We start from the raw sequence: 26,360 nt of genomic DNA, 5'->3' as shown, positions 1-26,360 counted from the left end.
AAAATGAATCACTAACCTTTGATGATCTTCATCAGATGACACTCATAGGACATCATGTTACACAATACATTTATGTTTTTTTTCCGATAATGTGCATATTTATATCCAAAAATCTCAGTTTACATTTGCGCATTACGTGCAGTAATGTTTTGATTCCAAAACATCCGGTGATTTTGCAGAAATACTCATAATAAACATTGATAAAAGATACAAGTTTTATGCACAGAATTAAAGATAGACTTCTCGTTAATGCAACCGCTGTGTCAGATTTTTAAAAAACTTTACGGAAAAAGCATAATCTGAGAACGCCGCTCAGAGCCCAATCCAGCCAAAGAAATATCCGCCATGTTGGAGTCAACAGAAGTTAGAAATAACATTATAAATATTCACTTACCTTTGATGATCTTCATCAGAAGGCACTCCCAGGAATCTCAGTTCGACAATAAATGACTGATTTGTTCCATAAAGTTCCATAAAGTCCATCATTTATGTCCAAATAGCCACAGTAATCCATCTTTATGAGGTGCGAGCACTTCGTCCAGACAAAAACTCGAAAAGTTCCATTACAGGTCGTAGAAACAAGTCAAACGATATATGGAATCAATCTTTAGGATGTTTTTAACATAAATCATCAATAAGGTTCCAACCGGAGAATTTCATTGTCTGAAGAAAAGCACTGGAACGAGAGCTAACTCTGTCCTGAGCGCGCGTCACGAGCCTGAGACACTCTGCCAGACCCATGACTTATTCAGCTCCCATTCCCCCCTCCTTTATAGCAGAAGCCTGAAACAAGTTTCTAAAGAGGGTTGACATCTAGTGGAAGCCGTAGGAAGTGCAACTTGACTCCATAGACACTGTGTATTCGGTAGGCCCAGCTTTGAAAAACTACAAACCTCAGATTTCCCACTTCCTGGTTGGATTTTTCTCAGGTTTTTGCCTGCCATATGAGTTCTGTTATACTCACAGACATCATTCAAACAGTTTTAGAAACTTCAGAGTGTTTTCTATCCAATACTAAGAATAATATGCACATATTAGCATTTGGGACAGAGTAGGAGGCAGTTCACTCTGGGCACGCTATTCATCCAAAAGTGAAAATGCTGCCCCCTATCCCAAAAAGGTTTTAAGAATGATGGAGCCCACTGTGTTCTTGGTCATTTTTCGTACCCATTTTTCGTACCCTTCCCCAGATCTGTGTCTTGACATAATCCTGTCTTGGAGCTCTACGGAAAATTCCTTTGGCCTCATAGCTTGATTTTTACTCTGACATGCACTGTCAACTATGAGACCTTATATAGACAGGTGTGTGCCTTTCCAAGTCATGTCTAATCAATTCAATTTACCACAGGTGGACTCCAATCAAGTTGTAGAAACATCTCAAGGATGATCAATGGAATCAGGATGCACCTGAGCTAAATTTTGGGTCTGAATACTTATGTAAATAAGGTATTTCAGTTTTTTATTTTTAATACATTTTCAAAAGTTTCGAACAACCTGTTTTCGCTTTGTCATTATTGGGTATTGTTTCTGTAGATTGCTGAGTCATTTTTTAAATTGAATCCATTTTAGAATACGTCTTTAACGTAACAAAATGTGGAAAAAGTCAAGGGGTCTAAATACTGAAACACTGAAACACTAATTAAGTTTGGTGGAAAAAAGACTATGATTTTGTGCATTGTACTTAGTCAATTGAAAATGTGGTTAGAGTTTTGAAACAACTGCCTTTTTGATGATCTATTTTGAGTTTTGTACAAAGAGTTGTGAACATGAACCACATACTTGTGAAAATGGCACCAAAGTGATAAAAATACTTTAAATGAGTGCTCTGCTACCTGCTGCTTTGCATGCTGTTCATGTTGACCTCTTGTGCATTAACTATTTTATTTCATCAGAATCAGATACGCGAATCAGGGACTGTTCAGGTGGTTCAGAGGGTAAACTGGACTGTATAATCAGTTGGATTTACCAAAGAGCCTGATGACATTTTCAGATCAAAATGTTTTTCGATTGATATTATCACATCTCTTCCTCTGTCATTATCAAAGAAGAGACCCTGTTTGGTTGTGTGCTGTGTGGTTTAATTCATTCTACATTATCTGGTTGGTTGTGTGTGTTCAGTAGGTGTGAGACTTTACATCATGGCAGTTAGTGTCTGTTGGTGGTTGGCCAAGGGTTCACAAGGCCTCAGTCTCCCATAGTGCAACACAGTCACTGTTACGTCTCTCTTCAGAAGGCATGGACCAAAACGCAGCGTAGTAAGTGTTCATGATTCTTTATTTATCAAAACACTCAAACAAAATAACAAAGTGAAAAACTAACAGTTCTGTAAGGCAAATATACTATACAGAAAACAACTACCCACAAAACACAGGTGGGGAAAAGGCTACCTAAGTATGATTCCCAATCAGAGACAGCTGCCTCTGATTGAGAACCACACTCGGCCAAAAACAAAGAAATAGAAAACGTAGAAATAAAGAAACTAGAATGCCCACCCTAGTCACACCCTGGCCTAACCAAAATAGAGAATAATAGCCTCTCTATGCTCCGGACTGGGGACCGTCGCTGCAGGCTCCGGACTGGGGACCGTCGCTGGAAGCTTCGGACTGGGGACCGCTGCAGGATCCAGACTGGGGACCGTCGCTGCCGGCTCCGGGCCATGGATCATCACTGGAGGCTCCGTGACATGGATCATCACTGGAGGCTTTGTGCCATGGATCATCACTGGAGGCTTCGTGCCATGGATCATCACAGGAAGCTTCGTGCCATGGATCATCACTGGAGGCTTCCTGCCATGGATCATCACTGGAGGCTTCGAACGTGGAGCCGGAATAGGTCTCACCGGACTGGGGAGATGCACTGGAAGCCTGGTGCGTGGACCAGCGGATACACTGGGCAGTGTCCCACCAGGGCCCACCAGGCTGGGGAGACATACTGGAGGCCTGGTACGTGGAACCAGAATAGGTCTCACCGGACTTGGGAGATGCACTGGAAGCCTGCTGCTTGGAGCAGCGGATACACTGGGCAGTGGAGGCGCACTGGAGGTCTCAAGCGTAGAGTTGGCACAACCCATCCTGGCTGGATGGTTACTATCGCCTGGCAAATGCGGGGCGCTAGCACAAGACAAACTGGGCTGTGCAGACGTACTGGAGACACAGTGCGCAGAGCCGGCGCAGGATATCCTGGGCTGAAGAGACGCACTGGAGGCCAGGAGCGCTGAGCCAGCACCATCCGTCCTGGCTGGATGCCCACTCTCGCCCGGCCAATGCGGGGAGCTGGAATATAGCGCACCGGGTTGTGACTGCGCACTAGAGACATGGTGCGCATCACAGCATAACACGGTGCCCGACCAGTCACACGCTCCCCACGGTAAGCACAGGGAGTTGGCTCAGGTCTCCACCCTGACTCCACCAAACTCCCCGCGTGCCCCCCCCCCCCAATTTTTTTGTTTGGGGCTGCCTCTCGTGCTTGCCTCATTGCCATGACTCCTGGTATCGCCGTAGTTCCTCCCTTGCTGTTTCCGCCTGTTTCCATGGCAGCATCTTGTCCCCTGCCATAACCTCATCCCATGTCCATGAGGTCCTCCACTCACTCTTCTCCCGGGCCCAGGATCCCTGCTCCTCCTGGCCACGCTGCTTGGTCCTTTGGTGGTGGGTAGTTCTGTCACGTCTCTCGTCAGAATGAGGATCGGACCAAAGCGTAGCGTGGTAAGTGTTCATAATTCTTTATTTATCAAAACACTCGAACAAAATAACAAAGTGAAAAGCTGCCTCGCTTGGGAACCACACTCGGCCAAAAACAAAGAAATAGAAAACATAGAAATAAAGAAACTAGAATGCCCACCCTAGTCACACCCTGGCCTAAGCCTCTCTATGGCCAGAGTGTGACAGTCACTAGTAGTGTCACCTTCAACCTAGTCTCCCATATCCAGACACCATCTTTTTGTCAAATTTAAACTTGCCTCCTCTCTTTGTAACTTTCCTGATTGTCTGTCCCTCTGTGTAACTGTCCTGATTGGCTGTCCCTCTGTGTAACTGTCCTGATTGGCTGTCCCTCTGTGTAACTGTCCAAATTGGCTGTCTCTAGGGTTGGCACAATTATAGTATAATCATGGAACCGACAATTATGGACAATAATTGTGAACAAAAAATATTATTGTCATAATCATCTTAATATTCATTTTAGGAGTAGGCGGATATGCTGTAGTTGTATTCATTAGGTATGTTGTAGTTGTATTCATTAGGTATGCTGTAGTTGTATTCATTAGGTATGCTGTAGTTGTATTCATTAGGTATGTTGTAGTGGTATTCATTAGGTATGTTGTAGTTGTATTCATTATGGATGTTGTATTCATTAGGTATGCTGTAGTTGTATTCATTAAGTATGCTGTAGTTGTATTAATTAGGTATGCTGTAGTTGTATTCATTAGGTATGCTGTAGTGGTATTCATTAGGTATGTTGTAGTTGTAATCTTTAGGTACGTTGTAGTTGTATTCATTACGGATGTTGTATTCATTAGGTATGCTGTAGTTGTATTCATTAGGTATGACATAGTTGTATTCATTAGGTATGTTGTAGATGTAATCATTAGGTATGTTGTAGTGGTATTCATTAGGCATGTTGTAGTTGTATTCATTAGGTATTTTGTAGTTGTATTCATTAGGTATGTTGTAGTTGTATTCATTAGGTATGATGTAGTTGTATTCATTAGGTATGTTGTAGATGTAATCATTAGGTATGTTGTGGTGGTATTCATTAGGTAAGTTGTAGTTGTAATCATTAGGTATGTTGTAGTTGTAATCATTAGGTACAGTATGTTGTAGTGGTATTCATTAGGTATATTGTAGTTGTATTCATTAGGTATGTTGTAGTTGTATTCATTAGGTACAGTATGTTGTAGTTGTAATCATTAGGTATGTTGTAGTTATATTCATTAAGTATGTTGTAGATGTAATCATTAGGTATATTGTAGTTGTATTCATTAGGTATGTTGTAGTTGTATTCATTAGTGATGTTGTAGTTGTATTCATTAGGGATGTTGTAGTTGTATTCATTAGTGATTTTGTAGTTGTATTCATTAGGGATGTTGTAGTTGTATTAATTAGGTATGTTGTAGTTGTATTCATTAGGTATATTGTAGTTGTATTCATTAGGTATGTTGTAGTTGTATTCATTAGGGATGTTGTAGTTGTATTAATTAGGTATGTTGTAGTTGTATTCATTAGGTATGTTGTAGTTGTATTCATTAGGTATATTGTAGTTGTATTCATTAGGTATGTTGTAGTTGTATTCATTAGGGGATGTTGTAGTTGTATTCATTGGGTATGTTGTAGTTGTATTCATTAGGTATGTTGTTGTTGTATTCATTAGGTATGTTGTAGTTGTATTAATTAGGTATGTTGTAGTTGTTTTCATTAGGTATGTTGCATTTGTATTCATTAGGTATGTTGTAGTTGTTTTCATTAGGTATGTTGTAGTTGTATTCATTAGGTATGTTGTAGTTGTTTTCATTAGGGATGTTGTAGTTGTTTTCATTAGGTATGTTGTAGTTGTATTCATTAGGTATGTTGTAGTTGTTTTCATGAGGTATGTTGTAGTTGTATTCATTAGGTATGTTGTAGTTGTTTTCATTAGGGATGTTGTAGTTGTTTTCATTAGGTATGTTGTATTTGTATTCATTAGGTATGTTGTAGTTGTTTTCATTAGGTATGTTGTATTTGCATTCATTAGGTTTGTTGTAGTTGTATTCATTAGTGATGTTGTAGTTGTTTTCATTAGGTATGTTGTAGTTGTTTTCATTAGGTATGTTGTATTTGTATTCACTAGGTATGTTGTAGTGGTATTCATTAGGTATGTTGTAGTTGTAATCATTAGGTATGTTGTAGTTGTAATCATTAGGCATGTTGTAGTTTTAATCATGATTGATGTTGTAGTGGTATTCATTAGGTATTCATTAGGTATGTTGTATTTGTATTCATTAGGTATGTTGTATTTGTATTCATTAGGTATGTTGTAGTTGTTTTCATTAGGTATGTCGTAGTTGTTTTCATTAGGTATGTTGTAGTTGTTTTCATTAGGTATGTTGTAGTTGTTTTCATTAGGTATGTTGTAGTTGTTTTCATTAGGTATGTTGTAGTTGTTTTCATTAGGTATGTTGTAGTTGTATTCATTAGTGATGTTGTAGCTCATTTCCAAATATGCATTATGATGCGTTACCAGCTTAAAACATTTTTTAACAAAAATGACAATCATTATAATAACCGAGGCTATTTGCGTGATAAATAATTGTTTCCCAAACGTCCATAATCATCACAGCCCTAGCTGCTTCTTTGTGTTGTTGTCTTGATTGGCTGTCTGTCTGCAGGGACTTCCTGCCCCGAGGCTCTGGGATCGTCACCCGCAGGCCCCTTGTCCTGCAGCTCATCAGTGCCAATGCAGGTAACACACACACCCATGCACGCACGCACGCATGCTTGCACACACACACACACACACACACACACACACACACACACACACACACACACACACACACACACACACACACACACACACACACACACACACACACACACACACACACACACACACACACACACAGACACACACACACAGACACAAACACACATACCTATCTGCATCTTTCTTCACAGAATGGGCAGAGTTCTTACACTGCAAAGGGAAGAAATTCACTGACTTCGATGAGGTTCGCCAGGAGATTGAGGCGGAGACTGACCGCATTACTGGGGCCAATAAGGGCATATCTCCCGTCCCCATCAACCTGCGTGTCTACTCCCCACATGGTACACATACCTAACCCCTCATCCACCCTCTTTCTCTATCTTACTCTCGCTCCCTCTCCCTCCCCCTCTTTTATCTCTCTCTCTCCCTCTCATATATATCTCTGTGCTCTCCTTCCCTACTGTGTGTTCATTAATATTCACTATTAGATGTGTCCTCCTCTCTCCTTTCCCCCCTGCCTGCAGTGCTGAACCTGACCCTGATTGACCTGCCAGGCATCACCAAGGTGCCCGTGGGGGACCAGCCAGTGGACATTGAGCAGCAGATCAGAGACATGATCATGCAGTTCATCTGCAGGGAGAGCTGTCTCATCCTGGCTGTCACTCCGGCCAACTCTGACCTGGCCAACTCAGACGCCCTCAAACTGGCCAAAGACGTTGACCCCCAGGGTAAGATTGATCATATTGCTATATCACATTATGGGGTTAGCTGATATTTTAAACACCTATCCAGACGTTGAGAGATCTCGCAGGCATCTGCAATGAAGTCAGCCATGAACGTGGTCTTTGTGTTGTGACTGACTTCTGCCTTTGCCCCTTACCCTTTGACCTCTGACCCCAGGCCAGCGGACCATAGGAGTGATAACCAAGCTGGATCTGATGGATGAGGGAACAGACGCCAGGGAAGTCCTGGAGAACAAGCTGCTTCCCCTAAGGAGAGGTGGGACATCCCTTTCTCTCTGTCTCTTACTCACTGTTTCTCTGTCTTTCTACCAATCTCTCTCTTTCTTTGTCCCTCTTTCTCCATCTCTAAGTCCACCGATCTACTTCAGTCATCTTTGGGATCAGCTTTTCGGTTCTATCCTCCGCACTCGCCTTACATTTTGGTCCCATTTTATTGTATCACAGTCATGTCTTTTCCATCATCCCATCTGTCTGTGTGTTGCCAGGTTATATTGGAGTGGTTTCACACTGCCCATCTGTGTGTGTTGCCAGGTTATATTGGAGTGGTTTCACACTGCCCATCTGTGTGTGTTGCCAGGTTATATTAGAGTGGTTTCACACCGCCCATCTGTGTGTGTTGCCAGGTTATCTTGGAGTGGTTTCACACCGCCCATCTGTGTGTGTTGCCAGGTTATATTAGAGTGGTTTCACACTGCCAATCTGTGTGTGTTGCCAGGTTATATTGGAGTGGTTTCCCACTGCCCATCTGTGTGTGTTGCCAGGTTATATTGGAGTGGTTTCACACTGCCCATCTGTGTGTGTTGCCAGGTTATATTAGAGTTGTTTCACACTGCCCATCTGTGTGTGTTGCCAGGTTATATTGGAGTGGTTTCACACTGCCCATCTGTGTGTGTTGCCAGGTTATATTAGAGTGGTTTCACACCGCCCATCTGTGTGTGTTGCCAGGTTATCTTGGAGTGGTTTCACACCGCCCATCTGTGTGTGTTGCCAGGTTATATTGGAGTGGTTTCATACTGCCCATATGTGTGTGTTGCCAGGTTATATTGGAGTGGTTTCCCACTGCCCATCTGTGTGTGTTGCCAGGTTATATTGGAGTGGTTTCACACTGCCCATCTGTGTGTGTTGCCAGGTTATATTGGAGTGGTTTCACACTGCCCATCTGTGTGTGTTGCCAGGTTATATTGGAGTGGTTTCACACTGCCCATCTGTGTGTGTTGCCAGGTTATATTGGAGTGGTTTCACACTGCCCATCTGTGTGTGTTGCCAGGTTATATTAGAGTGGTTTCACACTGCCAATCTGTGTGTGTTGCCAGGTTATATTGGAGTGGTTTCACACTGCCCATCTGTGTGTGTTGCCAGGTTATATTGGAGTGGTTTCATACTGCCCATCTGTGTGTGTTGCCAGGTTATATTGGAGTGGTTTCACACTGCCCATCTGTGTGTGTTGCCAGGTTATATTGGAGTGGTTTCACACTGCCCATCTGTGTGTGTTGCCAGGTTATATTAGAGTGGTTTCACACTGCCAATCTGTGTGTGTTGCCAGGTTATATTGGAGTGGTTTCACACTGCCCATCAGTGTGTGTTGCCAGGTTATATTGGAGTGGTTTCATACTGCCCATCTGTGTGTGTTGCCAGGTTATATTGGAGTGGTTTCACACTGCCCATCTGTGTGTGTTGCCAGGTTATATTAGAGTGGTTTCACCCCTCCCATCTGTGTGTGTTGCCAGGTTATATTGGAGTGGTTTCACACTGCCCATCTGTGTGTGTTGCCAGGTTATATTGGAGTGGTTTCATACTGCCCATCTGTGTGTGTTGCCAGGTTATATTGGAGTGGTTTCACACTGCCCATCTGTGTGTGTTGCCAGGTTATATTAGAGTGGTTTCACACTGCCCATCTGAGTGTGTTGCCAGGTTATATTGGAGTGGTTTCACCCCTCCCATCTGTGTGTGTTGCCAGGTTATATTGGAGTGGTTTCACACTGCCCATCTGTGTGTGTTGCCAGGTTATATTGGAGTGGTTTCACCCCTCCCATCTGTGTGTGTTGCCAGGTTATATTGGAGTGGTTTCACACTGCCCATCTGTGTGTGTTGCCAGGTTATATTGGAGTGGTTTCACACTGCCCATCTGTGTGTGTTGCCAGGTTATATTGGAGTGGTTTCACCCCTCCCATCTGTGTGTGTTGCCAGGTTATATTGGAGTGGTTTCACACTGCCTATCTGTGTGTGTTGCCAGGTTATATTGGAGTGGTTTCACCCCTACCATCTGTGTGTGTTGCCAGGTTATATTGGAGTGGTTTCACACTGCCCATCTGTGTGTGTTGCCAGGTTATATTGGAGTGGTTTCATACTGCCCATCTGTGTGTGTTGCCAGGTTATATTGGAGTGGTTTCACCCCTCCCATCTGTGTGTGTTGCCAGGTTATATTGGAGTGGTTTCACACTGCCTATCTGTGTGTGTTGCCAGGTTATATTGGAGTGGTTTCACCCCTCCCATCTGTGTGTGTTGCCAGGTTATATTGGAGTGGTTTCACACTGCCCATCTGTGTGTGTTGCCAGGTTATATTGGAGTGGTTTCACACTGCCCATCTGTGTGTGTTGCCAGGTTATATTGGATTGGTTTCACACTGCCCATCTGTGTGTGTTGTCAGGTTATATTGGAGTGGTGAACCGCAGTCAGAAGGACATTGATGGAAAGAAGGACATCAAGATGGCTATGGCTGCTGAGAGGAAGTTCTTCCTCACTCACCCGGCCTACAGACACATGGCCGAAAAGATGGGCACCCCGTGCCTACAGAAAGTCCTCAACCAGGTAGGCTAACTAACAGACTGCAGACTGACCAGGTTATGAACTGTAACTGAGTCTCTCCTTCAGGTTATTACATCCTTGCTAATCATCCTAAATCCCAGCATAATAGGCTTGCTTAGCGACGTTATATTTAGGGTACTTTTTGTGTTGTGTTGCCATAGCAATTGACCAACCACATCCGCGACACGCTGCCGGCGTTCCGTAGCAAGCTGCAGACCCAGCTTCTGTCTCTGGATAAGGAGGCCGAGGAGTACCGGGGATACCGCCCTGATGACCCGGGACGTAAGACCAAGCAACTGCTGCAGTGAGTTCCACACTCACAATCAGGGTTTGGGTCAATTGCGTTTTGATTCAGTATATTCAGTAAATCAACTGAAATTCCAATTTAAATTGTGTGTGTAGGATGGTGCAGCAGTTCTCCGTGGACTTTGAGAAGCGCATCGAGGGCTCTGGGGACCAGGTGGATACTGTAGAGCTCTCTGGTGGAGCCAAGATCAACCGTATCTTCCACGAGAGATTCCCTTTCGAACTGGTCAAGGTTAGATAGCAGGCGGATGCATATCTTGTTTCCTGGGGTACTAGGCTGAAAAACAGTCTCTCAATCTCATTCTCAATCTCTCTTTCTCTCACTGTCTCTCTCTGTCAGATGGAATGTGATGACAAGGAGATGCGGCGGGAGATCAGCTACGCCATCAAGAACATTCACGGTATCAGGTGGGTGTTTATTTTATATTATTACTGTTTACCACTCTCATACCACCTCCACCTCTCACTCTCAAATCAAATCAAAGTTTATTTGTCATGTGCTCTGAATACAACAGGTGTAGACCTTACAGTGAAATGCTTACTTACAGGCTCTAACCTATAGTGCAAAAAAAGTGTCAGGTGAACAATAGGTAAGTAAAGAAATAAAAACAACAGTAAAAAAACTGTGAAAAATAACAGTAGCGAGACTATAAAAGTAGCGAGGCTACATACAGACACCAGTTAGTCAGGCTGATTGAGGTAGTATGTACATGTAGATATGGTTAAAGTGACTATGCATATATGATGAACAGAGAGTAGCAGTAGCGTAAAAGAGGGGTTGGCAGGTGGTGGGACACAATTCAGATAGCCCAGTTAGCCAATGTGCGGGAGCACTGGTTGTTTGGGCCAATTGAGGTAGTATGTACATGAATATACAGTGGGGCAAAAAAGTATTTAGTCAGCCACCAATTGTGCAAGTTCTCCCACTTAAAAAGATGAGAGAGGCCTGCAATTTTCATCATAGGTACATTTCAACTATGACAGACAAAATGAGAAAAAAATCCAGAAAATCACATTGTAGGATTTTTAATGAATTTATTTGCAAATTATGGTGGAAAATAAGTATTTGGTCAATAACAAAAGTTTCTCAATACTTTGTTATATACCCTTTGTTGGCAATGACAGAGGTCAAACATTTTCTGTAAGTCTTCACAATGTTTTCACACACTGTTGCTGGTATTTTGGCCCATTCCTCCATGTAGCTCTCCTCTAGAGCAGTGATGTTTTGGGCCTGTTGCTGGGCAACACGGACTTTCAACTCCCTCCAAAGATTTTCTATGGGGTTGAGATCTGGAGACTGGCTAGGCCACTCCAGGACCTTGAAATGCTTCTTACGAAGCCACTCCTTCGTTGCCCGGGCGGTGTGTTTGGGATCATTGTCATGCTGAAAGACCCAGCCACGTTTCATCTTCAATGCCCTTGCTGATGGAAGGAGGTTTTCACTCATAATCTCACGATACATGGCCCCATTCATTCTTTCCTTTACACGGATCAGTCGTCCTGGTCCCTTTGCAGAAAAACAGCCCCAAAGCATGATGTTTCTACCCCCATGCTTCACAGTAGGTATGGTGTTCTTTGGATGCAACTCAGCATTCTTTGTCCTCCAAACACGACAAGTTGAGTTTTTACCAAAAAAGTTATATTTAGGTTTCATCTGACCATATGACATTCTCCCAATCTTCTTCTGGATCATCCAAATGCTCTCTAGCAAACTTCAGACGGGCCTGGACATGTACTGGGTTAAGCAGGGGGACATGTCTTGCACTGCAGGATTTGAGTCTATGGCGGCGTAGTGTGTTACTGATGGTAGGCTTTGTTACTTTGGTCCCAGCTCTCTGCAGGTCATTCACTAGGTCCCCCCGTGTGGTTCTGGGATTTTTGCTCACCGTTCTTGTGATCATTTTGACCCCACGGGGTGAGATCTTGCGTGGAGCCCCAGAATGAGGGAGATTATCAGGGGTCTTGTATGTCTTCCATTTCCTAATAATTGCTCCCACAGTTGGTTTCTTCAAACCAAGCTGCTTACCTATTGCAGATGTAGTCTTCCCAGCCTGGTGCAGGTCTACAATTTTGTTTCTGGTGTCCTTTGACAGCTCTTTGGTCTTGGCCATAGTGGAGTTTGGAGTGTGACTGTTTGAGGTTGTGGACAGGTGTCTTTTATACTGATAACAAGTTCAAATAGGTGCCATTAATACAGGTAACGAGTGAAGGACAGAGGAGCCTCTTAAAGAAGAAGTTACAGGTCTGTGAGAGACAGAAATCTTGCTTGTTTGTAGGTGACCAAATACTTATTCTCCACCATAACACAATGCATATAGTCCGGGTAGCCATTTCATCTACTGTTCAGGAGTCTTATGGCTTGGGGGTAAAAACTGTTGAGAAGCCTTTTTGTCCTAGACTTTGCACACCGGTACCGCTTGCCATGCGATAGTAGAGAGAACAGTCTATGACTGGGGTGGCTGGGGTTTTGACCATTTTTAGGGCCTTCCTCTGACACCGCCTGGTGTAGAGGTCCTGGATGGCAGGCAGCTTGGCCCCAGTGATGTACTGGGCCGTACGTACTACCCTCTATGGTGCCTTGCAGTCGGAGGCCGATTAATTGCCATACCAGGCAGTGATGCAACCAGTCAGGATGCTCTCGATGTTGCAGCTGTTGAACCTTTTGAGGATCTCAGGACCCATGCCAAGTCTTTTTAGTTTCCTGGGGGGGAATAGGCTTTGTCGTGCTCTCTTCATGACTGTCTTGGTGTGTTTGGACCATTCCAGTTTGTTGGTGATGTGGACACCAAGGAACTTGAAGCTCTCAACCTGCTCCACTACAGCCTCGTCGATGAGAATGGGGGCGTGCTCAGTCCTCCTTTTCATGTGGTCCACAATCATCTCCATAGTCTTGGTTACTTTGAGGGATAGGTTGTTATTCTGGCACCACCCGGTCAGGTCTCTGACCTCCTCCCTATAGGCTGTCTCATCGTTGTCGGTGATCAGGCCTACCACTGTTGTATCATCAGCAAACTTAATGATGGTGTTGGAGTCGTGCCTGGCCATGCAGTCGTGGGTGAATAGGGAGTACAGGAGGGGACTGAGCACGCACCCCTGGGGGGCTCCAGTGTTCAGGATCAGCGTGGCAGATGTGTTGCTACCTACTCTCACCACCTGGGGGCGGTCCGTCAGGGAGTCCAGGATCCAGTTGCAGAGGGAGGTGTTTTGTCCCAGGATCCTTAGCTTGGCTTAGCTCCTATCCTCTTTTTCTTCCCACACACATTTGCTTTATTGACTGTTTTATTTTCTCTCTCTCTCTCTCTCTCTCTCTCTCTCTCTCTCTCTCTCTCTCTCTCTCTCTCTCTCTCTCTGTGCGCTGCAGGACTGGCCTGTTCACTCCAGACATGGCATTTGAGGCCATTGTGAAGAAGCAGATAGTGAAGATCAAGGAGCCGTGTATTAAGTGTGTGGACATGGTCATTCAGGAGCTGATCAACACCGTGCGCCAGTGTACTAACAAGGTAACCTTTTAGTTTAGTCAATCCTCATTATGATGATTATTTCCTAGGATGCACTGTAACAGGTTGCGTGGTATGGGTATCTGTGTATGTGTGTGTGTGTGTGTTTTCAGCTGGATTGCTTCCCCAGACTGCGTGAGGAAACCGAGAGAATTGTGACCTCACACATCAGAGACAGAGAGAGTAGGGCCAAGGACCAGGTAACACATACGTCTCTCTCTCTCTCTCTCTCTCTCTCTCTCTCTCTCTCTCACACACACACACACACACACACACACACACACACACACACACACACACACACACACACACACACACACACACACACACACACACACACACACACACACACACACACACACACACACACACACACACACACACACAGTACAAATTCACATGATTATGGTATAATTATTGACCCAGGGGCTGGTAATACTACGCTGTAATTGCCTGCATGTATTGTTGACCATATCTTTCTGTCTCCAATTTCAGGTGTTGCTGCTGATCGATGTCCAGCTCTCATACATCAACACTAACCATGAGGACTTCATAGGCTTTGCTAAGTAAATGACTGACTAGGCCTGCCTTTAATGGCCTGCTGTTTTCATTACATAGTGGAGATGGGGGTAAGGGTGTGAGCGTTCGAAACGGATACTGAATACCTGCAGACAATACTTTAACAGACCTCTCCCTCTCTTGTCTGCTTCCCTTTCTCCTGTGCTAACCTCCTATCTCTCTCTCTGTCTCTCTGCTGTCTCTATCTGTCTCTCTCTATTTCTTTGCTGTCTCTCTCTGTCGCTCTGCTGTCTCTTTCTGTCTCACTGCTGTGTCTTTCTGTCTCTCTGCTGTCTCTCTGCTGTGTCTTTCTGTCTCTCTGCCGTCTCTCTGCTGTGTCTTTTTGTCTCTCTGCTGTCTCTCTGCTGTGTCTTTCTGTCTCTCTGCTGTGTCTTTCTGTCTCTCTGCTGTCTCTCTGCTGTGTCTTTCTGTCTCTCTGCTATCTCTCTGCTGTGTCTTTCTGTCTCTCTGCTGTCTCTCTGTCTCTCTGCTGTCTCTATCTGTCTCTCTGCCGTCTCTCTGCTGTGTCTTTTTGTCTCTCTGCTGTCTCTCTGCTGTGTCTTTCTGTCTCTCTGCTGTGTCTTTCTGTCTCTCTGCTGTCTCTCTGCTGTGTCTTTCTGTCTCTCTGCTGTCTCTCTGCTGTGTCTTTCCGTCTCTCTGCTGTGTCTTTCTGTCTCCCTGCTGTCTCTCTGCTGTGTCTTTCTGTCTCTCTGCTGTCTCTCTGCTGTGTCTTTCTGTCTCTGCTGTCTCTCTGCTGTGTCTTTCTGTCTCTCTGCTGTCTCTCTGCTGTGTCTTTCTGTCTCTCTGCTGTCTCTCTGCTGTGTCTTTCTGTCTCTCTGCTGTCTCTCTGCTGTCTCTCTGCCGTCTCTCTGCTGCATCTCTCTGTCTTCTGCTATTTCTCACTCTCTCTTTGCTGTTTCTCTGTTGTCTCTCTCTGTCCCTCTTTGTTTCTCTGCTGTCTCTCTGCTGTCTCTCTGCTGTCTCTCTCTCTCGCTGTCTCTCCTCCATAGTGCACAGCAGAGCAGCAAGCAGAGCAGCAAGCAGAGTAATGCTGCAAGCCAGGTCAGCCAGGTAAGACATAGAGGAGGATCTGAACTACACACACACACACACACACACACACACACACACACACACACACACACACACACACACACACACACACACACACACACACACACACACACACACACACACACACACACACACACACACACACACGCAGAGGAGAGGAGGAAACAGGACCATAGAGGAGGAAACAGACCATAGAGGAGGAAACAGGACCATAGAGGAGGAAACAGGCCATAGAGGAGGAAACAGGACCATAGAGGAGGAAACAGGACCATAGAGGAGGAAAAAGGACCATAGAGGAGGAAAAAGGACCATAGAGGAGGAAACAGGCCCATAGAGGAGTAAACAGGACCATAGAGGAGGAAACAGACCATAGAGGAGGAAACAGGACCAAAGAGGAGGAAACAGGCCCATAGAGGAGGAAACAGGACCATAGAGGAGGAAACAGGACCATAGAGGAGGAAAAAGGACCATAGAGGAGGAAAAAGGACCATAGAGGAGGAAACAGGACCATAGAGGAGGAAACAGGACCATAGAGGAGGAAACAGGACCATAGAGGAGGAAACAGGACTATAGAGGAGGAAACAGGACCATAGAGGAGCAAACAGGACTATAGAGGAGGAAACAGGACCATAGAGGATGAAACAGGTCTATAGAGGAGGAAACGGGACCATAGAGGAGGAAACAGGCCCATAGAGGAGGAAACAGGACCATAGAGGAGGAAACAGGACCATAGAGGAGGAAACAGGACCATAGGGACACAGACTCTTATTTGTTTCTTTATCTATCATTCATTTGTACACACATGGTATGTATACTCCAGTACGTTATTCATCCATTACCTGTGTGTCGCATGTTTTTGCATTTCATGTTGATTTTGGGGACCTTTCGATAGCCTTTGTGTGTCTTTTTCACTTGGATGGTGACACTTATTATTATGTCAGTGTGTACAAACCAAATGGATGTTTTTACGCTCTGTTTCCCATCATCACTGTGTTTGAACCACTTCTATATCATCAAGGTGCCCCCATGCATTTCATCCCAAGCCCTTAGTGAGAATCTGAGCTGCCCTGTTTTGGGTGTGTGGTCTGGTTGGTGAGTATTACTCGTTGGGGTTAGGGTTGGGCTATGCCTGCTGCCTGCTTTAGCGGCAGCTAATGGGGATCCTAATAAAATAAAATAAAACATTTAAAAATACTTATTCTACTGCTCATTGAGTGTGGCTCCCTCTTGTGGCCACTTTGAGTGTGCTGCTGTTTATAGCTTTTCCCACTTCTCAAGTTTAACCAAGGTATGCTTGAACCCACTCAACTGCTATGGCAAATACATATGTCAAGTACTTTTAAATACTTGATCTGTGTTGATTTAGTTTGCCTGCTGTACAATGGAACCAATGGAATAGTCCCAAAAGTACAAACTCCAAGCTAAATCAACCACAACTCAAGTATTAGAATGTATTTGCCTTGATGAATTTGAGCCAGGTGTGGCAGGTTCCAGTCGTGAGGTTGTATCCAGACGTGGTACCCACGTAATGTGGTGCCCCAGGTGTTTTAACGGCCCACTTCCTTCCTGTTTCAGGCCTCCTCTCCTCCCGCCTCAGGCCTGATTGTAAGAGCAACAGTTTACATTACGACACTCCCTCATCCCTTTGACCACAGGGGGTTACCTTTCACAATCAGCCTCCCAATACAAATGGTGTTGTAAAAATCTTTGATTCGTGCAAACAACTGAACAAAATCAAGACTTTATAAATGAACTGTTTGGGTAACCCCCTTAGTGGTTCTATGCCATCTGAGACACCTAACTTAATATTCACTCAATCCTTGGGCTTGTTGTGCCTGCTGGTTAACACACCTAACACAATGGACACTGATGTATGATGTAGCACTAATGCTATAATGCTAATATTGTGTTTTTTGGGGATGTAATGAAGCACTAATAACCCAACAGCCACTTCTTAACACTGTGACACAGACCTGTGTTTGTGACTGTCACCCTAGTGCCTTGTTGTGCCAGGAGACTGTCACCGAACGGAACTCAGTCACATGTTGTGGTCTGGTTGAGTCACAAAGATACACACTGACACAATCGATTAACTTTGAGTTCTCACACAACACACTTTCTCATTGCATTTTATTATTCATACATCATATCTGTGCAAAAATTGGTTTGTTTATGTATAGTAGCCTAGCAAGCCAGGTTTGGTTATGTATAGTAGCCTAGCAAGCCAGATTTGGTTACGTATAGTAGCCTAGCAAGCCAGGTTTGGTTACATATAGTAGCCTAGCAAGCCAGGTTTGGTTATGTATAGTAGCCTAGCAAGCCAGGTTTGGTTACATATAGTAGCCTAGCAAGCCAGGTTTGGTTACATATAGTAGCCTAGCAAGCCAGGTTTGGTAATGTATAGTAGCCTAGCAACCCAGGTTTGGTAATGTATAGTAGCCTAGCAAGCCAGGTTTGGTTACATAAAGTAGCCTAGCAAGCCAGGTTTGGTTATGTACAGTAGCCTAGCAAGCCAGATTTGGTTACATATAGTAGCCTAGCAAGCCAGATTTGGTTACATATAGTAGCCTAGCAAGCCAGGTTTGGTTACATATAGTAGCCTAGCAAGCCAGGTTTGGTTACATATAGTAGCCTAGCAAGCCAGGTTTGATTACATATAGTAGCCTAGCAAGCCAGGTTTGGTTACATATAGTAGCCTAGCAAGCCAGGTTTGGTTATGTATAGTAGCCTAGCAAGCCAGGTTTGGTTACATATAGTAGCCTAGCAAGCCAGGTTTGGTTACATATAGTAGCCTAGCAAGCCAGGTTTGGTTACATACAGTAGCCTAGCAAGCCAGATTTGGTTACATATAGTAGCCTAGCAAGCCAGATTTGGTTACATATAGTAGCCTAGCAAGCCAGGTTTGGTTACATATAGTAGCCTAGCAAGCCAGATTTGGTTACGTATAGTAGCCTAGCAAGCCAGGTTTGGTTACATATAGTAGCCTAGCAAGCCAGGTTTGATTACATATAGTATCCTAGCAAGCCAGGTTTGATTACATATAGTAGCCTAGCAAGCCAGGTTTGGTTACATATAGTAGCCTAGCAAGCCAGGTTTGGTTATGTATAGTAGCCTAGCAAGCCAGGTTTGGTTACATATAGTAGCCTAGCAAGCCAGGTTTGGTTATGTATAGTAGCCTAGCAAGCCAGGTTTGGTTATGTATAGTAGCCTAGCAAGCCAGGTTTGGTTACGTATAGTAGCCTAGCAAGCCAGGTTTGGTTACATATAGTAGCCAAGCAAGCCAGGTTTGGTTACATATAGTAGCCTAGCAAGCCAGGTTTGGTAATGTATAGTAGCCTAGCAACCCAGGTTTGGTAATGTATAGTAGCCTAGCAAGCCAGGTTTGGTTACATATAGTAGCCTAGCAAGCCAGGTTTGGTTATGTACAGTAGCCTAGCAAGCCAGATTTGGTTACATATAGTAGCCTAGCAAGCCAGATTTGGTTACATATAGTAGCCTAGCAAGCCAGGTTTGGTTACATATAGTAGCCTAGCAAGCCAGGTTTGGTTACATATAGTAGCCTAGCAAGCCAGGTTTGATTACATATAGTAGCCTAGCAAGCCAGGTTTGGTTACATATAGTAGCCTAGCAAGCCAGGTTTGGTTATGTATAGTAGCCTAGCAAGCCAGGTTTGGTTATGTATAGTAGCCTAGCAAGCCAGGTTTGGTTACGTATAGTAGCCTAGCAAGCCAGGTTTGGTTACATATAGTAGCCTAGCAAGCCAGGTTTGGTTACATATAGTAGCCTAGCAAGCCAGGTTTGGTAATGTATAGTAGTCTAGCAACCCAGGTTTGGTAATGTATAGTAGCCTAGCAAGCCAGGTTTGGTTACATATAGTAGCCTAGCAAGCCAGGTTTGGTTATGTATAGTAGCCTAGCAAGCCAGGTTTGGTTACATATGGTAGCCTAGCAAGCCAGGTTTGGTTATGTACAGTAGCCTAGCAAGCCAGGTTTGGTTATGTATAGTAGCCTAGCAAGCCAGATTTGGTTACATATAGTAGCCTAGCAAGCCAGGTTTGGTTACATATAGTAGCCTAGCAAGCCAGGTTTGGTTACATATAGTAGCCTAGCAAGCCAGGTTTGGTTACATACAGTAGCCTAGCAAGCCAGGTTTGGTTACATATAGTAGCCTAGCAAGCCAGGTTTGGTTACATATAGTAGCCTAGCAAGCCAGATTTGGTTACGTATAGTAGCCTAGCAAGCCAGGTTTGGTTACATATAGTAGCCTAGCAAGCCAGGTTTGGTTACATATAGTAGCCTAGCAAGCCAGGTTTGGTAATGTATAGTAGCCTAGCAACCCAGGTTTGGTAATGTATAGTAGCCTAGCAAGCCAGGTTTGGTTACATATAGTAGCCTAGCAAGCCAGGTTTGGTTATGTACAGTAGCCTAGCAAGCCAGATTTGGTTACATATAGTAGCCTAGCAAGCCAGATTTGGTTACATATAGTAGCCTAGCAAGCCAGGTTTGGTTACATATAGTAGCCTAGCAAGCCAGGTTTGGTTACATATAGTAGCCTAGCAAGCCAGGTTTGATTACATATAGTATCCTAGCAAGCCAGGTTTGATTACATATAGTAGCCTAGCAAGCCAGGTTTGGTTACATATAGTAGCCTAGCAAGCCAGGTTTGGTTATGTATAGTAGCCTAGCAAGCCAGGTTTGGTTACATATAGTAGCCTAGCAAGCCAGGTTTGGTTATGTATAGTAGCCTAGCAAGCCAGGTTTGGTTACATATAGTAGCCTAGCAAGCCAGGTTTGGTAATGTATAGTAGCCTAGCAACCCAGGTTTGGTAATGTATAGTAGCCTAGCAAGCCAGGTTTGGTTACATATAGTAGCCTAGCAAGCCAGGTTTGGTTATGTATAGTAGCCTAGCAAGCCAGGTTTGGTTACATATGGTAGCCTAGCAAGCCAGGTTTGGTTATGTACAGTAGCCTAGCAAGCCAGGTTTGGTTATGTATAGTAGCCTAGCAAGCCAGATTTGGTTACATATAGTAGCCTAGCAAGCCAGGTTTGGTTACATATAGTAGCCTAGCAAGCCAGGTTTGGTTACATATAGTAGCCTAGCAAGCCAGGTTTGGTTACATACAGTAGCCTAGCAAGCCAGATTTGGTTACATATAGTAGCCTAGCAAGCCAGGTTTGGTTACATATAGTAGCCTAGCAAGCCAGATTTGGTTACGTATAGTAGCCTAGCAAGCCAGGTTTGGTTACATATAGTAGCCTAGCAAGCCAGGTTTGGTTACATATAGTAGCCTAGCAAGCCAGGTTTGGTAATGTATAGTAGCCTAGCAAGCCAGGTTTGGTTACATATAGTAGCCTAGCAAGCCAGGTTTGGTTATGTATAGTAGCCTAGCAAGCCAGGTTTGGTTACATATAGTAGCCTAGCAAGCCAGGTTTGGTTATGTATAGTAGCCTAGCAAGCCAGGTTTGGTTACATATGGTAGCCTGGCAAGCCAGGTTTGGTTACATATAGTAGCCTAGCAAGCCAGGTTTGGTTACATATAGTAGCCTAGCAAGCCAGATTTGGTTACGTATAGTAGCCTAGCAAGCCAGGTTTGGTTACATATAGTAGCCTAGCAAGCCAGGTTTGATTACATATAGTATCCTAGCAAGCCAGGTTTGATTACATATAGTAGCCTAGCAAGCCAGATTTGGTTACGTATAGTAGCCTAGCAAGCCAGGTTTGGTTACATATAGTAGCCTAGCAAGCCAGGTTTGGTTACGTATAGTAGCCTAGCAAGCCAGGTTTGGTAATGTATAGTAGCCTAGCAAGCCAGGTTTGGTTACATATAGTAGCCTAGCAAGCCAGGTTTGGTTATGTATAGTAGCCTAGCAAGCCAGGTTTGGTTACATATAGTAGCCTAGCAAGCCAGGTTTGGTTATGTATAGTTGCCTAGCAAGCCAGGTTTGGTTACATATGGTAGCCTAGCAAGCCAGGTTTGGTTATGTACGGTAGCCTAGCAAGCCAGGTTTGGTTATGTATAGTAGCCTAGCAAGCCAGATTTGGTTACATATAGTAGCCTAGCAAGCCATGTTTGGTTACATATAGTAGCCTAGCAAGCCAGGTTTGGTTACATATAGTAGCCTAGCAAGCCAGGTTTGGTTACATACAGTAGCCTAGCAAGCCAGATTTGGTTACATATAGTAGCCTAGCAAGCCAGGTTTGGTTACATATAGTAGCCTAGCAAGCCAGGTTTGGTTACATATAGTAGCCTAGCAAGCCAGATTTGGTTATGTATAGTAGCCTAGCAAGCCAGGTTTGGTTACATATAGTAGCCTAGCAAGCCAGGTTTGATTACATATAGTATCCTAGCAAGCCAGGTTTGATTACATATAGTAGCCTAGCAAGCCAGGTTTGGTTACATATAGTAGCCTAGTAAGCCAGGTTTGGTTATGTATAGTAGCCTAGCAAGCCAGGTTTGGTTACATATAGTAGCCTAGCAAGCCAGGTTTGGTTATGTATAGTAGCCTAGCAAGCCAGGTTTGGTTATGTATAGTAGCCTAGCAAGCCAGGTTTGGTTACATATAGTAGCCTAGCAAGCCAGGTTTGGTTACATATAGTAGCCTAGCAAGCCAGGTTTGGTTACATATAGTAGCCTAGCAAGCCAGGTTTGGTTATGTATAGGAGCCTAGCAAGCCAGGTTTGGTTATGTATAGTAGCCTAGCAAGCCAGGTTTGGTTACGTATAGTAGTCTAGCAAGCCAGGTTTGGTTACATATAGTAGCCTAGCATGCCAGGTTTGGTTACATATAGTAGCCTAGCAAGCCAGGTTTGGTAATGTATAGTAGCCTAGCAAGCCAGGTTTGGTTACATATAGTAGCCTAGCAAGCCAGGTTTGGTTATGTATAGTAGCCTAGCAAGCCAGGTTTGGTTACATATAGTAGCCTAGCAAGCCAGGTTTGGTTATGTATAGTAGCCTAGCAAGCCAGGTTTGGTTACATATAGTAGCCTAGCAAGCCAGGTTTGGTTATGTACAGTAGCCTAGCAAGCCAGGTTTGGTTATGTATCGTAGCCTAGCAAGCCAGGTTTGGTTTCGTATAGTAGCCTAGCAAGCCATGTTTGGTTACATATAGTAGCCTAGCAAGCCAGGTTTGGTTACATATAGTATCCTAGCAAGCCAGGTTTGGTTATGTATAGTAGCCTAGCAAGCCAGGTTTAGTTACATATAGTAGCCTAGCAAGCCAGGATTGGTTATGTATAGTAGCCTAGCAAGCCAGATTTGGTTACATATAGTAGCCTAGCAAGCCATGTTTGGTTACATATAGTAGCCTAGCAAGCCAGGTTTGGTTACATATAGTAGCCTAGCAAGCCAGGTTTGGTTACATACAGTAGCCTAGCAAGCCAGATTTGGTTACATATAGTAGCCTAGCAAGCCAGGTTTGGTTACATATAGTAGCCTAGCAAGCCAGGTTTGGTTACATATAGTAGCCTAGCAAGCCAGATTTGGTTATGTATAGTAGCCTAGCAAGCCAGGTTTGGTTACATATAGTAGCCTAGCAAGCCAGGTTTGATTACATATAGTATCCTAGCAAGCCAGGTTTGATTACATATAGTAGCCTAGCAAGCCAGGTTTGGTTACATATAGTAGCCTAGTAAGCCAGGTTTGGTTATGTATAGTAGCCTAGCAAGCCAGGTTTGGTTACATATAGTAGCCTAGCAAGCCAGGTTTGGTTATGTATAGTAGCCTAGCAAGCCAGGTTTGGTTATGTATAGTAGCCTAGCAAGCCAGGTTTGGTTACATATAGTAGCCTAGCAAGCCAGGTTTGGTTACATATAGTAGCCTAGCAAGCCAGGTTTGGTTACATATAGTAGCCTAGCAAGCCAGGTTTGGTTATGTATAGGAGCCTAGCAAGCCAGGTTTGGTTATGTATAGTAGCCTAGCAAGCCAGGTTTGGTTACGTATAGTAGTCTAGCAAGCCAGGTTTGGTTACATATAGTAGCCTAGCAAGCCAGGTTTGGTTACATATAGTAGCCTAGCAAGCCAGGTTTGGTAATGTATAGTAGCCTAGCAAGCCAGGTTTGGTTACATATAGTAGCCTAGCAAGCCAGGTTTGGTTATGTATAGTAGCCTAGCAAGCCAGGTTTGGTTACATATAGTAGCCTAGCAAGCCAGGTTTGGTTATGTATAGTAGCCTAGCAAGCCAGGTTTGGTTACATATAGTAGCCTAGCAAGCCAGGTTTGGTTATGTACAGTAGCCTAGCAAGCCAGGTTTGGTTATGTATCGTAGCCTAGCAAGCCAGGTTTGGTTTCGTATAGTAGCCTAGCAAGCCATGTTTGGTTACATATAGTAGCCTAGCAAGCCAGGTTTGGTTACATATAGTATCCTAGCAAGCCAGGTTTGGTTATGTATAGTAGCCTAGCAAGCCAGGTTTAGTTACATATAGTAGCCTAGCAAGCCAGGATTGGTTACATATAGTAGCCTAGCAAGCCAGGTTTGGTTATGTATAGTAGCCTAGCAAGCCAGGTTTGGTTACATATAGTAGCCTAGCAAGCCAGGTTTGGTTATGTACAGTAGCCTAGCAAGCCAGGTTTGGTTATGTATCGTAGCCTAGCAAGCCAGGTTTGGTTTCGTATAGTAGCCTAGCAAGCCATGTTTGGTTACATATAGTAGCCTAGCAAGCCAGGTTTGGTTACATATAGTATCCTAGCAAGCCAGGTTTGGTTATGTATAGTAGCCTAGCAAGCCAGGTTTAGTTACATATAGTAGCCTAGCAAGCCAGGATTGGTTATGTATAGTAGCCTAGCAAGCCAGGTTTGGTTACGTATAGTAGCCTAGCAAGCCAGGTTTAGTTACATATAGTAGCCTAGCAAGCCAGGATTGGTTATGTATAGTAGCCTAGCAAGCCAGGTTTAGTTACATATAGTAGCCTAGCAAGCCAGGATTGGTTATGTATAGTAGCCTAGCAAGCCAGGTTTGGTTACGTATAGTAGCCTAGCAAGCCAGGTTTGACAGAATGTGTAATCAGTGGAGGATGGGTACAGTAGGTTTAGCTTCTTTGTTGACCTGACAACTGTTCAGTGTCAGAATTTTCTTCATGACAATCACAACACCCACCACCACTATGGCCCCATCTCTTAATCCCTGTTCTCTAACCTCTGACCTCTGCCCCCTACCCTCTCTACAGGTCATCCGTAAGGGCTGGCTAACCATCAACAACATCAGCATCATTAAAGGTGGGGCCAAGGAGTACTGGTTTGTCCTGACTGCTGAGAGCCTGTCCTGGTTTAAGGATGATGAGGTGAGTTAGTCAACCCTCTTCAGGGTGGGTTAGTACGGTAGTCAATCACAGTAAGTTTGATGCAGTTTATGGCTAGATTTCTGGTGTTGGTGGATTGGAACATCATTTCTGGTTAATGTCTGGCAGAAGGGAGGACAGGGTAAACAAATGGTAGAGCATCCCAATGTCATAAGAGTCTCTTTTGTTTGATATATCTGTAGAGGACATTTTATAAATCATACCTTCTGACTACTCACTGAATCACAACTCAACGGTGGTTCCCCATTGGCTCTTCAGTGGGGTTTCCCCTCCCCTTGAGATGCAGGGTGCTCCTTGATTGACTGAATGTTGCGTTCATCATAGCTTGGTGGGCTGGTGTCTGTCTGCCTGTCTGTGCCTGCTGTACAGGTTCCAGGAAGTTCTGCACAGCAAGTGTAGACAGGCAGACACACGGCAACTCCCGGAGTCAGCCAATCCATGCACTGGTCAGCAGATGACATCCATAGGTCAGAAAGAGAGAGCGGGAAGAGGATATAAAATACTTTTGAGTCCTGTCCAGGGAATATGGCTGTGTATTGACCACATTCTGAACATAGAGAGGATTAAACTATGTGGACTGTTTGTGACCCTATCAGCTGTCTCGCCCACTTTGTCTGTCTTTGAGTTTCCCCATCTTTTCTTTCTGTCTCTCTTTCTCTCTCTCCACCTCTCCTCTCTCACTCCGTTGGGAGTTAAGGCATTTGGTTTTCTTTTGCACAATTGGAACAATCCCAAATCAAACCACTGGCCACACATACTCACACACATTATACAAACACACACATTTACACAAAAACGGTAATGTGTTGGTTTTATAAGGCATTATTTGATTATTAATAGGTATAGACATTAACTGGGTGGATCGTAGACATTCTCAAGTTGCATTGACTCTCAAGCAGTTCTGACATTCAACCAAGCATTTCTTTACTTTCCTTGTGCGTTTTACTGTATATTTATTCTACACACACACACACACACACACACACACACACACACACACACACACACACACACACACACACACACACACACACACACACACACACACACACACACACACACACACACACACACACACACACCTACACACACACACACACACACTTGATTAGACACACACACACACTCTAGCTCTGCACCCCCCCGTCTCTTTCTTGGTGCAGTTGGCAGTTTCTCTGGAACAGCACACATTCTTGGCAAGTTTTTAATCCAAACATCAGCCTCCAATGATTCAGTGGGGAGAAATCCCCTATTAAATGACAATATTCCTCCCTCTCTGTTTCTGAACCCAACACCTCTTCAATATCCAAACCATCTATCAGCAATGCCAACCCACAGCCTCTGAAATACCACCCTAACAGTACAGTAAAATACCCCTTCATTATGCAAACCATCTATCAGCAATACCAACCCACAGCCTCTGAAATACCACCCTAACAGTGCAGTAAAATACCCCTTCATTATGCAAACCATCTATCAACAATACCAACCCACAGCCTCTGAAATACCACCCTAACAGTACAGTAAAATACCCCTTCATTATGCAAACCATCTATCAGCAATACCAACCCACAGCCTCTGAAATACCACCCTAACAGTGCAGTAAAATACCCCTTCATTATGCA

At 44.2% G+C, this 26,360-nt stretch overlaps 1 protein-coding gene across 1 annotated transcript in view; it reads left to right on the top strand.

Moving 5' to 3' along the window:
• Positions 1 to 26,360, top strand: part of LOC109875217 (dynamin-3) — a 51,615-nt gene that overhangs the window by 9,641 nt on the left and 15,614 nt on the right. Inside the window, exons 3-15 of the mRNA XM_031810414.1 lie at positions 6,362 to 6,435; positions 6,651 to 6,800; positions 6,984 to 7,187; positions 7,360 to 7,458; positions 9,850 to 10,010; positions 10,169 to 10,311; positions 10,410 to 10,545; positions 10,654 to 10,721; positions 13,675 to 13,813; positions 13,924 to 14,010; positions 14,306 to 14,376; positions 15,379 to 15,439; positions 24,604 to 24,717. Coding sequence (XP_031666274.1) covers positions 6,362 to 6,435; positions 6,651 to 6,800; positions 6,984 to 7,187; positions 7,360 to 7,458; positions 9,850 to 10,010; positions 10,169 to 10,311; positions 10,410 to 10,545; positions 10,654 to 10,721; positions 13,675 to 13,813; positions 13,924 to 14,010; positions 14,306 to 14,376; positions 15,379 to 15,439; positions 24,604 to 24,717 — 1,507 coding nt within the window. The remainder of the gene's footprint in view (positions 1 to 6,361; positions 6,436 to 6,650; positions 6,801 to 6,983; positions 7,188 to 7,359; positions 7,459 to 9,849; positions 10,011 to 10,168; positions 10,312 to 10,409; positions 10,546 to 10,653; positions 10,722 to 13,674; positions 13,814 to 13,923; positions 14,011 to 14,305; positions 14,377 to 15,378; positions 15,440 to 24,603; positions 24,718 to 26,360) is intronic.

This window comes from Oncorhynchus kisutch, linkage group LG30 (genome assembly GCF_002021735.2).
Source record: "Oncorhynchus kisutch isolate 150728-3 linkage group LG30, Okis_V2, whole genome shotgun sequence".
In the NCBI taxonomy this organism is placed as follows: domain Eukaryota; kingdom Metazoa; phylum Chordata; class Actinopteri; order Salmoniformes; family Salmonidae; genus Oncorhynchus; species Oncorhynchus kisutch.
Note: the sequence above shows the minus strand (reverse complement) of the source record. Positions and strands in the feature narration are given on the sequence as shown.